At 42.1% G+C, this 12335-nt stretch overlaps 1 protein-coding gene across 1 annotated transcript in view; it reads left to right on the top strand.

Annotated features, from left to right (window-relative positions):
- Positions 1-12335, top strand: part of LOC114663486 (phosphatidylserine synthase 1-like) — a 38936-nt gene that overhangs the window by 12522 nt on the left and 14079 nt on the right. Inside the window, exons 5-9 of the mRNA XM_028817243.2 lie at positions 458-616; positions 1796-1947; positions 3582-3723; positions 4480-4592; positions 4997-5062. Of these exons, the coding sequence (XP_028673076.1) occupies positions 458-616; positions 1796-1947; positions 3582-3723; positions 4480-4592; positions 4997-5062 (632 nt within the window). The remainder of the gene's footprint in view (positions 1-457; positions 617-1795; positions 1948-3581; positions 3724-4479; positions 4593-4996; positions 5063-12335) is intronic.

Raw genomic sequence — 12335 nt, 5'->3', positions numbered from 1 at the left:
CAGGCAGCCAGGAGTGAGTGAGATTTGAAAATGCTGCCTTTCTGCTTCAAGACCCACTCTTTAATTGTACCATTACTGTATCTTTCGTGGTAAATTCTGTCTCAGGTCACTTTGCAGAGTGTAATTATTGTACCAGTGGATTAAGTGATGTCTCATCCCTGTAATCCATTTAAAAACCTTTTTTATGTCAATTGATTCATAAGTCAGTAAGTAACTTTATTTACATTATTTATAGAGGACATTTGAAATAGCTTTCAGAATGAATTTATATTTTTGTACATCCTTGTAGATTTTTCTTGCTTAAAATATAATGATAAATTGCACTTTCTGCTGCTGTGTAAGAAATGTAAACTTCTTCATTCAAGAATTAATTAGGATGATCTTAATGTTTATTCTTACATGTTTCTAGCTGTAACCGTCTTTCACATTTATATCTCTTGATTGTGCTTTACTATAGGAGTATGCAGTAAACTGTCATGTCATCACCTGGGAGCGAATTCTTAGTCATTTTGACATCTTTGCTTTTGGACATTTTTGGGGTTGGGCAATGAAGGCACTACTGATCCGCAGCTATGGGCTGTGCTGGACAATCAGCATAACATGGGAGCTGACAGAGGTATAGTAAATTACCAAGAAAATAGAATTTGAAAAATTAAAACATTTGCTGAATTATTTCACTTCTAGTCCTGCCTTTATAACATGATTAAGAACAAATTAGCATCATTGTTTTCAGCAAGATGACAGATCAACTGTCAGGTTCCATTGCTATTCTGCGGACAGTGTTTTCCTGTAGTGATTGCCTGTCATTATTAAAGTGTCTAGTTAATAAAATTAAGTTTGTACTCCATGTATTATCTATAGGTAGCCTTATTTTTCTTTGACTTTATATTTAACTGGAAGCAGCATGATCCCTCAATATTTAGTGATGTTGCTTTGGGTGAGTCCAGTGTCACAAGTTTGAATCCCATTCATAGTTGCTGACTTTGAGTAGTTTGCACATAATCTTTCTGTCTGTACTGTAAAATAATGGGTAATTCCTTCTGTCTTGTAGATTAAATACTAAGTCTAAATTGGCCCCATGTAAGAGGAAGCATGACTGTTTTTGTGAGTGGACCCCGTGATAGACTTTTGCCTCGTCAAGAGTTGGTTCCTACCTTGGCCATGATGACAGTATTGTCCAATATTTACAGTATTACACAAGGAGCACACCACCAAAGCTTGCTTTTGCTAGTTATTTTGGTGATCTGGGATACATAGTAATATTTTAATTATCCTTCAGTACTATCCCTTGTGCAGTTATATTTCCAACTATTTGGATATATTCCTGAATTTACATTAGAGAATACATGATGGATGCCAAAGTTTCTCTGTCATGACGTACCCTCCCCATTTTATCATTTGAAATTACAGTAGTTCCTGATGGTTGTTTTTATAAGAAAGTGATTCTGAAAGTTTCACATATAGACTCCATTAATTTCTGAAACAAATGAAGACAAGTTAATTAATTTTAAACTATGCCCCATTTGACTTGTTTAATAAAATACTTTAATAAACCTCTTGCTCTTAATAAAACACACATAATATTACTGTATTCACACCCTATTCAAGATACAATCTCATGCCCACTTAGCCCAGTTCAAGATCACAAGGAGCTGGTGCTTATCTTGGTGGCACCAGTCTATCGCAGAGGTGTCACCTGTGCACTCCCACAAGCGGCCATGTTAACCTAAGTAGCTTGTTTCAGTAAAAAGTATGCAGTCTCTTATTGGTGTTGTTTGTTTATTTTTCCTGACAGCTCTTTTTCATGCACCTACTACCCAATTTTGCTGAATGTTGGTGGGATCAAGTAATACTGGACATTCTTCTATGCAATGGCGGCGGAATTTGGCTTGGAATGACTGTGTGCCGCTTTCTTGAGATAAGGGCATACCACTGGGCAAGCATTAAGTAAGTGCATGTGGCAGACTTTAAGAAATATTCTGCTGGATTTTGTCAGTAAAAATATCCTGAAATACTAATTTAAGTAAGGATTATATTTCACAAAAGCCAGATATTAAATTTGCATAAATCGATCCCACATTTCACGCAATATTCCATACCAACAGTTACAGCATGCTGTTTCACAAGGTGTTTCATAGAGCAATCATAGCTATAGTACAGTATGTAACTGACCATCATATAAGCAGACTACTTTTAAAACAATTGAAATCCAAACAAGAAAGCAGTGTTGACACACCTTATAAAGATCTTGACTGCAACTGGAGAAAAATATATTGTGGAAATTACATTTAATATCCTGGTTTAAATAAGAAAAAGTAGGTTATGTAAAGTGTACACATCATATTGGACATATGGTGGACTGTTGCAGTAGCAGCAAAATAGCTTCCAGAGGTATGGCATTCCATTCTTTTCAGAAGCTGGTAAGAAAATAAAGGATACCATGCAGAAAGGCAACTTAGGCTTTCTCCTTAGAGGTACAATATTCACCTCTTAGTAAACAAAGGCATTAATGATCTTAACAATGTATCTTCAGATATTTTCACAACTATTTTCAGTCATTGAGATCTAACAGTATTATTCACACTTATTTATATTTTACATTGCTTGCTTAAGTATAAAATGGAGAAATGTCTTTTCGTCACATACTAATATATCTTTCTATTTGTATCTAAAGTTCAGTAAAATTGAATGGTTACTTGTTTGATTCATTTTGTAGTACTTCTCCATCCATGAAATATGAGTATTGTTTGGTTGATTGCATTTGAATTGGTTAGGTTTTTTACTTTAATTGTTGGTTGGGTGGCGCAGTGGTAGCGCTGCTGCCTCGCAGTTAGGAGACCCGGGTTTGCTTCCCGGGTCCACCCTGCGTGGAGTTTGCATGTTCTCCCCGTGTCTGCGTGGGTTTCCTCCCACAGTCCAAAGACATGCAGGTTAGGTGGATTGGTGATTCTACATTGGCCCTAGTGTGTGCTTGGTGTGTGGGTGTGTTTGTGTGTGTCCTGCGGTGGGTTGGCACCCTGCCCGGGATTGGTTCCCTGCATTGTGCTCTGTGTTGGCTGGGATTGGCTCCAGCAGACCCCCGTGACCCTGTGTTCGGATTCAGCGGGTTGGATAATGGATGGATGATTGCATTTGAATTGGTTAGGTTTTTTACTTTAATTGTTGGTTGGGTGGCACGGTGGCGCAGTGGTAGCGCTGCTGCCTCGCAGTAAGGAGACCTAGGTTCGCTTCCCGGGTCCTCCCTGCATGGAGTTTGTATTTTCTCCCCGTGTCTGCGTGGGTTTCCTCCCACAGTCCAAAGACATGCAGGTTAGGTGCATTGGCGATCCTAAATTGTCCTAAGCGTGTGCTTGGAGTGTGTGTGTTTGTGCCCTGCGGTGGGCTGGGATTTGTTCGTGCCTTGCACCCTGTGTTGGCTGGGATTGACTCCAGCAGACCCCCGTGACCCTGTGTTAGGATATAGTGGGTTGGAAAATGATGGTGATGATATTGTTGGTTGGTGTAGGGCCCATCAATGGAATTCACATTAAAACTGACATTAAGTCAGTAGTCAATAATGTGTGTTTTTTGGTCTGTTGCAGAGATATTCATACAACCACAGGGAAGATAAAAAGAGCTGTTCTTCAGTTCACCCCAGCCAGCTGGACTTATGTCCGATGGTTTGACCCCAAATCATCCTTTCAGAGGGTGGCAGGAATATACCTATTTATGATAATCTGGCAGGTAAGTTCATGAATTGGTCATGTTATGTTTGAATGGGTTAGTAGGGGTTATGCTCCACATGTGATCCACATTTTTAAGATGTTTTTCTCTACTGGTGTCCCATTCAGGGCACATTCCTGCATGATTAAGGACTTAGCTAGTAAATCTGGATTCTTAAAACACCATCTTTGTATAATCAGCTTTGTACTTAATACTTGAGAATTAGTAGTATTAAAACACAACAAAGCAGATCAGTGAATATCATATAAGTTAGTGTCACCCAACACAAGAGCATGGAGATTGGTACTCTTTTTGCCTAATGAAGAATTGTGTGATGTGTGCTTTGTAAAAGATACAAGGTTAAACTGATTGATTGGTAGACTTTCCTAAGCAGTGTTAGATATGGGAGATATAGTCTTAAAACACAAACATTATCAACAAACAGGACTTTTTTTGTAGACTTGAATTTTTTTCATGCAGGAATTGATTTACTGTTTTTTTGTATTTGTGTGTCAGAATGATAGTTAGATGGAATGAGTAGGTTTCTCTATACTGTGGTTCATCTCATCTATATATAAAAAGGTGGGAAAAATCTGTAGATTTCATCTGAGTGTTCAATTTTACAGTGTCAGATCAATTTGTTCCAATAAAAATAATCCCTGCTTTATTTAGAAATGCATATTGCAGAATAAGTTAGATTGGGCACTGCTACATTTGATTTCACGATTTCCTTTGGACTGTGTTGTAATATGTGGGCTTTTGTTGCTGTTTTTCCAGTTAACAGAATTAAATACGTTCTTCCTGAAGCATATCTTTGTGTTCCAAGCTTGTCATCCTTTAAGCTGGTGCAGAATCCTCTTTATTGGAATCATTACAGCACCCACTGTGAGGTACGTTTCACTGTCTCATGTTTACTTAGAAAGTTTCTTCAGAATATTAGATAGATAGATACTTTATTAATCCCAGGGGGAAATTCCCATACTCCAGCAGCAAAAAATATTAAATTAAAGAGTAATAAAAAATGCAGGTAAAAAACAGACAATAACTTGAATAATGTTCAACGTTTACCCCCTCTGGTTTATTATTTGAAGTGTGACATTAAAACAAATGTATGATCTAATAGTCTAGTATTCCAGGTAAAATAAGTCCTTATGATTTACGTGCTTTTCCTTGTGGAGTTGATCAGACTGCCTGATAATAAGCTAAATATACTTTAGCTTTGTTTATCAGGACAGATGATCTCCATCTAATTCGTGATTATTTATTTATGTGTTTGTTTCTTTAATTTTTCTAGACAATATTATGCATACCTTACAGATACACAGTGTAAAAGGGTTGGAACTCAGTGCTGGGTTTTTGGGTAAGTACCTAATCTGCCTTACCACATAAGACACCTGAGATTTAAAGAGATTATGTACTAAATAAAGAGTATTATGCTTTGTTCACTGGACAGCAGCAGAAAAAGCAACAATATAGTAGTCTTCTGAGAACAGTGGTTTTGTTAAATTCAGTACATACTGAACCGTTTTTAGTGAATACTGTTTGAGCACTGCGAAATAATACAAGCAATAATAACAAAGCACAATTTTCAGTGATCACAATATTTTTCTTTTTGTCATACGTAGAGAGGATAATTCATTACTAGAGTTAGATTCATAAACATGACAAAATAGTGAATTTTGATAGAAGTAATTCTGTTGTGGAACATGACCCGGACACAGACAGGCAGAGGGTTATTTTTGAGGAGTGTCCGTGTCTTCTAAGTGTGCGTTCAGCCCCCCTGCTCACAAGGGGCTGGCAGTGGTCATGAGCTGGCTGCTCAACAAATGTACGGCACTGACTGATCAGCTCCTGCGTGCTCTCAAATAGCACTGGGAAACAACTATAGCCAATTGTGGCAGTTTAAGGGTTCAGAGGAACAAAATGGAAAGCAAAAGAACACTCAGCTGGAGATGCATCACAGTCAATCAGTAGCAAGGAGAAATGAATAACGCTATAGCGGTCCAGTGCCGCTAAGATTCACACCGTCGAGAAGACCGTGATTTATTTTTATGGTGGAGATTCCAGGGACGCACCCAGCCTTGGCCTGACCCGCACACAAAAAAAAAAAAATCAGACAATGTGATTTTCTGGATTTTTTTTTCTCATCTTGTCTTTCATAGTTGAGGTATACCTATGATGAAAATTACAGGCCTCTCTCATCTTTTTAAGTGGGAGAACTTGCACAATTGGTGGCTGACTAAATACTTATTTGCCCCACTATATATGTGGTTTATCTTAAGCAAATTCATGAGTTGCCTTTATTAGGTTATAGTATTCTCTTAAACATTCTAGTTAAAGGGGGTTCTTTTGTGTTGGCTGCACACTTTTACAGATACCTGGCTCTGCAGAGTACACCCAAATTAAAAATTTACTGTGGCACTGTTTTCTAGAAATTTTAATTTTGAATTATTTTTGAGAGTGAGCTTTCTTTAACAGGTACTTTTATTCATAATCTTTTACCCTTGTAGCAGTTACTTGATTTTCAGAAAATCCTCATCCACAGTGTGGGAGAAACCACATATTTAATATAACATTTCTAAAACTTGGCTAATTCAGGTCTGGGTGGCAGAGGTCACTCTGGTAGCACCGAGTGCAAGACAGGAAATGGTCTTGTATAGGATAGCACTCCATTTGCAGGACACAATTGGCACACACACACACTCACACAGGGTTGGTTTGGAATCACCAGTTAACCTTAATATGTGCATCTTTCAAGAAAGAAAATCAGAGTACCCAGGGGAAAGCCCACACAGACTTGGAAAACATGCAGTCCCTATGCTACCCATCAGACATCTAGAATTCTTCTTAACTATTGCTTCACAGTGGTAAAGAACTGTCTGTTGGTTATACAGTGCAGAATTTTCAAGTAGTGAATAAATGGTGTTATCCTAAACCTATTGACATTGTTGATTACTTTATTTAAAGTTTCAGCGTGATTGAAAATCCTAAGGTTTTTAGATAGCTACCCAAATTAAGGAACTGAGATGTTCTGTCTTTCTGATACAAGCAATCTGAGCCGAAGTGGCAACACTGTGACATAAACATAAAGAATGATTTTAAAATTGGTGGAAAATGTGGATGTTCTGTTACAGAGTTAAATAAATAGTGGAAGATTTTCAGCAATTGGTGTTCGGTTTAGGCTTATGTGACATGGCAAGCAAACTCTGATGTCAATAACCTGAAAATAAAAAAACACGTGTTCATAGTCAGAATTATATCTAAAACCCCACCCCCAAAAGTAACTCACAGTTCATGTTTTTCATTTAGACACACAAGTGTAATAACAATAGATTGAAAAATCTATAAATTTAGTGTACTTAAAGGGATACTCCACCCAAAAATATGTTATATTACATTTTCCATGTACCTTATAGTGATGGCTAAGAACAAACTTTAATCTTATTTTTATACAGATGAGAAAGAATGTTTTATGATATATTAAAAGACAATGATGTACAGTGTGGTAAACAATGGGAAATATCTTGTGTTACTTATATCACATAATCCATTAGTTATCTAGTGGCAAGTCGAAAATGTGCATAACAAATGTTTTTCTTGCTAAAATATTGTTAAACTAGCCTCCATTTCCATCCATCCATCCATTTTCCAACCTGCTGAATCCGAACACAGGGTCACGGGGGTCCGCTGGAGCCAATCCCAGCCAACACAGGGCACAAGGCAGGAACCAATCCCGGGCAGGGTGCCAACCCACCGCAGGACACACACAAACACACCCACACACCAAGCACACACTAGGGCCAATTTAGAATCGCCAATCCACCTAACCTGCTTGTCTTTGGACTGTGGGAGGAAACCGGAGCGCCCGGAGGAAACCCACGCAGACACGGGGAGAACATGCAAACTCCACGCAGGGAGGACCCGGGAAGCGAACCCAGGTCTCCCAACTGCGAGGCAGCAGCGCTACCCACTGCGCCACCGTGCCGCCCAAGCCTACGCCGCATAATTATGTATTGATGGGTGAACACTTCCTGAAAGACACAGTTGTCCAAATGGGGTTGGTTTTGAGGATACGACTGTAGGTGAATGAAAAGATGTAACTCTGGAGAGGGCAACATACAATACAGCATTTTACAAGATGCATACAGCAATTCACATCGAAGTATAGACACTGCTAAGACCATGGAATACCCCTCGCAAACTGTTTTACACGCTGCATACAGCAATTCATATCCGCGACAAATATGATTCTTCTTAGATGGTGCTGTCGCGTCCGCCCTCGCTCTCGAAGCATACACACTGCCTGGTCATGTGCCTGCTCGCAAGAGCAACTAACAGAGACCCACCCACCAACTGTAAGACCATGGGATACCCCTCGCAAACTGTTCTACACGCTGCATACAGCAATTCACATCCGTGACAAACAAACTGTTTTACACGCTGCATACAGTGATTCACATCCACGACATGATTTCTCTTAGATGGTCCTGTCGCGTCCACCCTCGCACTCGGAAGCACACACACTGCCTGGTCATGTGCCCAGTCGCAAGAGCAACTGACAGAGACCCGCCCACCAACTCTAAGACCATGGCGTGCAAAACAGTTTGCGATGGTGGACACGGTGGTGCGTCATAACCAAAAAGAATACAGTAGAACCTTGGTTCACAACCATAATTCGTTCCAAAACTCTGGTTGTAAACCGATTTGGTCGTGAACCGAAGCAATTTCTCCCATAGGATTGTATGTAAATACAATTAATCAGTTCCAGACTGTACGAACTTTATGTAAATATTTATTTTAAGTTTTTAAGCACAAATATAGTTAATTAAACCATAGAATGCACAGCATAATAGTAAATTAAATGTAAAAACATTGAATAACACTGAGAAAACCTTGAACAACAGAGAAAACTAACACTGCAATAGTTTGCGCTATAGCGCTACCAACCGCTGGCTAAAAACACCTTTTTTTTTTTTTTTTTTTTTTTTTTTTTTTTTTTTTTTTTTTTTTTTGAGTTTTAAGCACATGGGAAAAAATGAACATTTGAAAAAATCCGTAATTTAATAATCCACCAAGAAAAGTAACATTGCAACAATGCACACTACTAACCGATCGCTGTAAACAGAAGTGAAAACAAAATCAAGCCCAGTGCATTCTTTAACTGCCTTCCTACCTTATGAGTCCAGCCCCCTCTCTCTCGCACTGCCTGTGTGTGTGCCTCTGTCTCTCTCTCGCGCTGCCTGTGTGTGTGCGCGGCTCTCTCTCTGGCGCTGCCTGTGTGTGTGCCTCTTCTCTCTCTGGCGCTGCCTGTGTGTGTGCCTCTGTCTCTCTCTGGCGCTGCCTGTGTGTGTGCCTCTTCTCTCTCTGGCGCTGCCTGTGTGTGTGCCTCTGTCTCTCTCTGGTGCTGCCTGTGTGTGTGCACGGCTCTCTCTCTAGCGCTCCTTGTGTGTGTGCACGGCTCTCTGTCTCACGCTGCCTGTGTGTGTGCCTCTGTCTGTCTCTGGCGCTGCCTGTGTGTGTGCCTCTGTCTGTCTCTGGCGCTGCCTGTGTGTGTGCCTCTGTCTGTCTCTGGCGCTGCCTGTGTGTGTGCCTCTGTCTGTCTCTGGCGCTGCCTGTGTGTGTGCCTCTGTCTGTCTCTGGCGCTGCCTGTGTGTGTGCCTCTGTCACTCTCTGGCGCTGCCTGTGTGTGTGCCTCTGTCTCTCTCTGGCGCTGCCTGTGTGTGTGCGCCTCTGTCTCTCTCTGGCGCTGCCTGTGTGTGTGCGCCTCTGTCTCTCTCTGGCGCTGCCTGTGTGTGTGCGCCTCTGTCTCTCTCTGGCGCTCCCTGTGTGTGTGCGCCTCTGTCTCTCTCTGGCGCTCCTTGTGTGTGTGCACGGCTCTCTCTCTAGCGCTCCTTGTGTGTGTGCACGGCTCTCTGTCTCACGCTGCCTGTGTGTGTGCCTCTGTCTGTCTCTGGCGCTGCCTGTGTGTGTGCCTCTGTCTCTCTCTGGCGCTGCCTGTGTGTGTGCCTCTGTCTCTCTCTGGCGCTCCCTGTGTGTGTGCACGGCTCTCTGTCTCTGGCGCTGCCTGTGTGTGTGCCTCTGTCTGTCTCTGGCGCTGCCTGTGTGTGTGCCTCTGTCTCTCATCTGGCGCTGCCTGTGTGTGTGCCTCTGTCTCTCATCTGGCGCTGCCTGTGTGTGTGCCTCTGTCTCTCTCTGGTGCTGCCTGTGTGTGTGTGTGCGTGGCTCTCTCTCTCGCGCTGCCTGTGTGTGTGCCTCTGTCTCTCTCTCGCGCTGCCTGTGTGTGTGCCTCTGTCTCTCTCTGGATCTGCCTGTGTGTGTGCCTCTGTCTGTCTCTGGCGCTGCCTGTGTGTGTGCCTCTGTCTGTCTCTGGCGCTGCCTGTGTGTGTGCCTCTGTCACTCTCTGGCGCTGCCTGTGTGTGTGCCTCTGTCTCTCTCTGGCGCTGCCTGTGTGTGTGCGCCTCTGTCTCTCTCTGGCGCTCCCTGTGTGTTGCCTCTGTCTCTCTCTGGCGCTCCTTGTGTGTGTGCACGGCTCTCTCTCTAGCGCTCCTTGTGTGTGTGCACGGCTCTCTGTCTCACGCTGCCTGTGTGTGTGCCTCTGTCTGTCTCTGGCGCTGCCTGTGTGTGTGCCTCTGTCTCTCTCTGGCGCTGCCTGTGTGTGTGCCTCTGTCTCTCTCTGGCGCTCCCTGTGTGTGTGCACGGCTCTCTGTCTCTGGCGCTGCCTGTGTGTGTGCCTCTGTCTGTCTCTGGCGCTGCCTGTGTGTGTGCCTCTGTCTCTCATCTGGCGCTGCCTGTGTGTGTGCCTCTGTCTCTCTCTGGTGCTGCCTGTGTGTGTGTGTGCGTGGCTCTCTCTCTCGCGCTGCCTGTGTGTGTGCCTCTGTCTCTCTCTGGCGCTGCCTGTGTGTGTGCCTCTGTCTCTCTCTGGCGCTGCCTCTGTGTGAACCGAGGTTCCACTGAGGTTGACTAATGAAAACTCAACGTGGCTCAGAGGTGCATGTGGAGTCTAGCAGAGACGAACATGAATGACACCCGGTGTTGTGAGTTGCTGCGTCCGAGTTGGTGGGCGTGGCTCGGCGAGTTTCCGTCGTATCTAATGGTCTTAGAGTTGGTGGACGTGGCTCCTTCCTGCGTGCTTTCATGGGTGTCTTGCTTGCTCTGGGTGTTTTCATGGGTGTCTTGCTTGCTCTGGCGGCGGCTTAGTGAATTATATATATAGATACTGTATATACTTCTGCGGAAGTCGGCACACCTCATAAACAGGAAACTAGTACTAAACTAAAGCTTCGTGGAATTGCCTTTTTGAATTGAAAACAGGATTCTTGACCACCAAATGAAAGTAAGAGAGAAATCTTCAATTCAAACAAGAAATCCCATGAGGCTTTAGTGGATCTGGGGACACTATTAACGTCTCTGGGACAAAATGAAAATATCATCTCATGTTTTTCACATCGTTTGCTATTGTGCATCCCTTTACACTATTGGGTTGCATGTTATCATAAACATTTTTGCTTTGTGCCCTCCCCCACCATAACCTTGACATCAGCTATGGAGGAGGAGTGAAAGCTTTAGATTTTATCAAAAATTTCAATCTCCTGTTTTCGGTGGATCTTGACCTTTTAGGGTCCCCTGATACGAAAACATTGATATCTCGATGATGGGCATATGTATGTATGCATGCATGTATGCTGCGTACATACGCACGCACGCATGTATGTAACGTCCGTGTTTGTATCTGTGTGTCATGGTTTCTTGAGCACAGTCTAGAGCTAAAACGGCGGACAGAAAAATACCGAACTCAAAACTCAAGCCTGTTATGAGATGATGATGTGCTGATTCGTTTTTGAACCAAATCATACAAGAGAAAAACACACTCTAAAGGAAACCTCAAATACCGTAATTCTGAAATTATGAAATCATCTTATCAATTGCTATCATAATGACCTATTTTATGATCAGAAAGATGAGCATCAGAGCAGTAAATAATTACTGAAATGTTAGTGAATAGTTTGGGTCGCTTGGTTCCTAGGGCGCAAAGCCTACTGATGCTCATGTCCAAATTTTTTGTCTTCATTTTGCAAGAAAAGTTGGGATTAAATTTTTTATTCTTGTAATCAAAACAAAATACATGTGGTAAGTAATAGAAAAATATCATTTTTGGGTAGAGTATTCTATATACCCTAAGTTCTTGTCAATAAGCCGCGGCTTATCTAAGGAAAAAAGTTGTGAAAATGAAAAAATAGAATATCGGCTTATACATAAATCCGGCTTATACATCCATCGCGGGGGTTGCGTTCCAGAGCCACCCGCGAAATAAGAATATCCGCGAAGTAGAAACCATATGTTTATATGGTTATTTTTATATTGTCATGCTTGGGTCACAGATTTGCGCAGAAACACAGGAGGTTGTAGAGAGACAGGAACGTTATTCAAACACTGCAAACAAACATTTGTCTCTTTTTCAAAAGTTTAAACTGTGCTCCATGACAAGACAGAGATGACAGTTCTGTCTCACAATTAAAAGAATGCAAACATATCTTCCTTTTCAAAGGAGTGCAAAGCAAGCAGTCAAAAAAAAAAATCAATAGGGTTTTTTGGCTTTTAAGTATGCGAAGCACCGCTGGTACAAAGCTGTTGAA

The sequence above is a fragment of the Erpetoichthys calabaricus genome, chromosome 13 (assembly GCF_900747795.2).
Source record: "Erpetoichthys calabaricus chromosome 13, fErpCal1.3, whole genome shotgun sequence".
NCBI classification, from domain to species: domain Eukaryota; kingdom Metazoa; phylum Chordata; class Cladistia; order Polypteriformes; family Polypteridae; genus Erpetoichthys; species Erpetoichthys calabaricus.
This window is presented reverse-complemented; position numbering and strand designations above follow the sequence as displayed.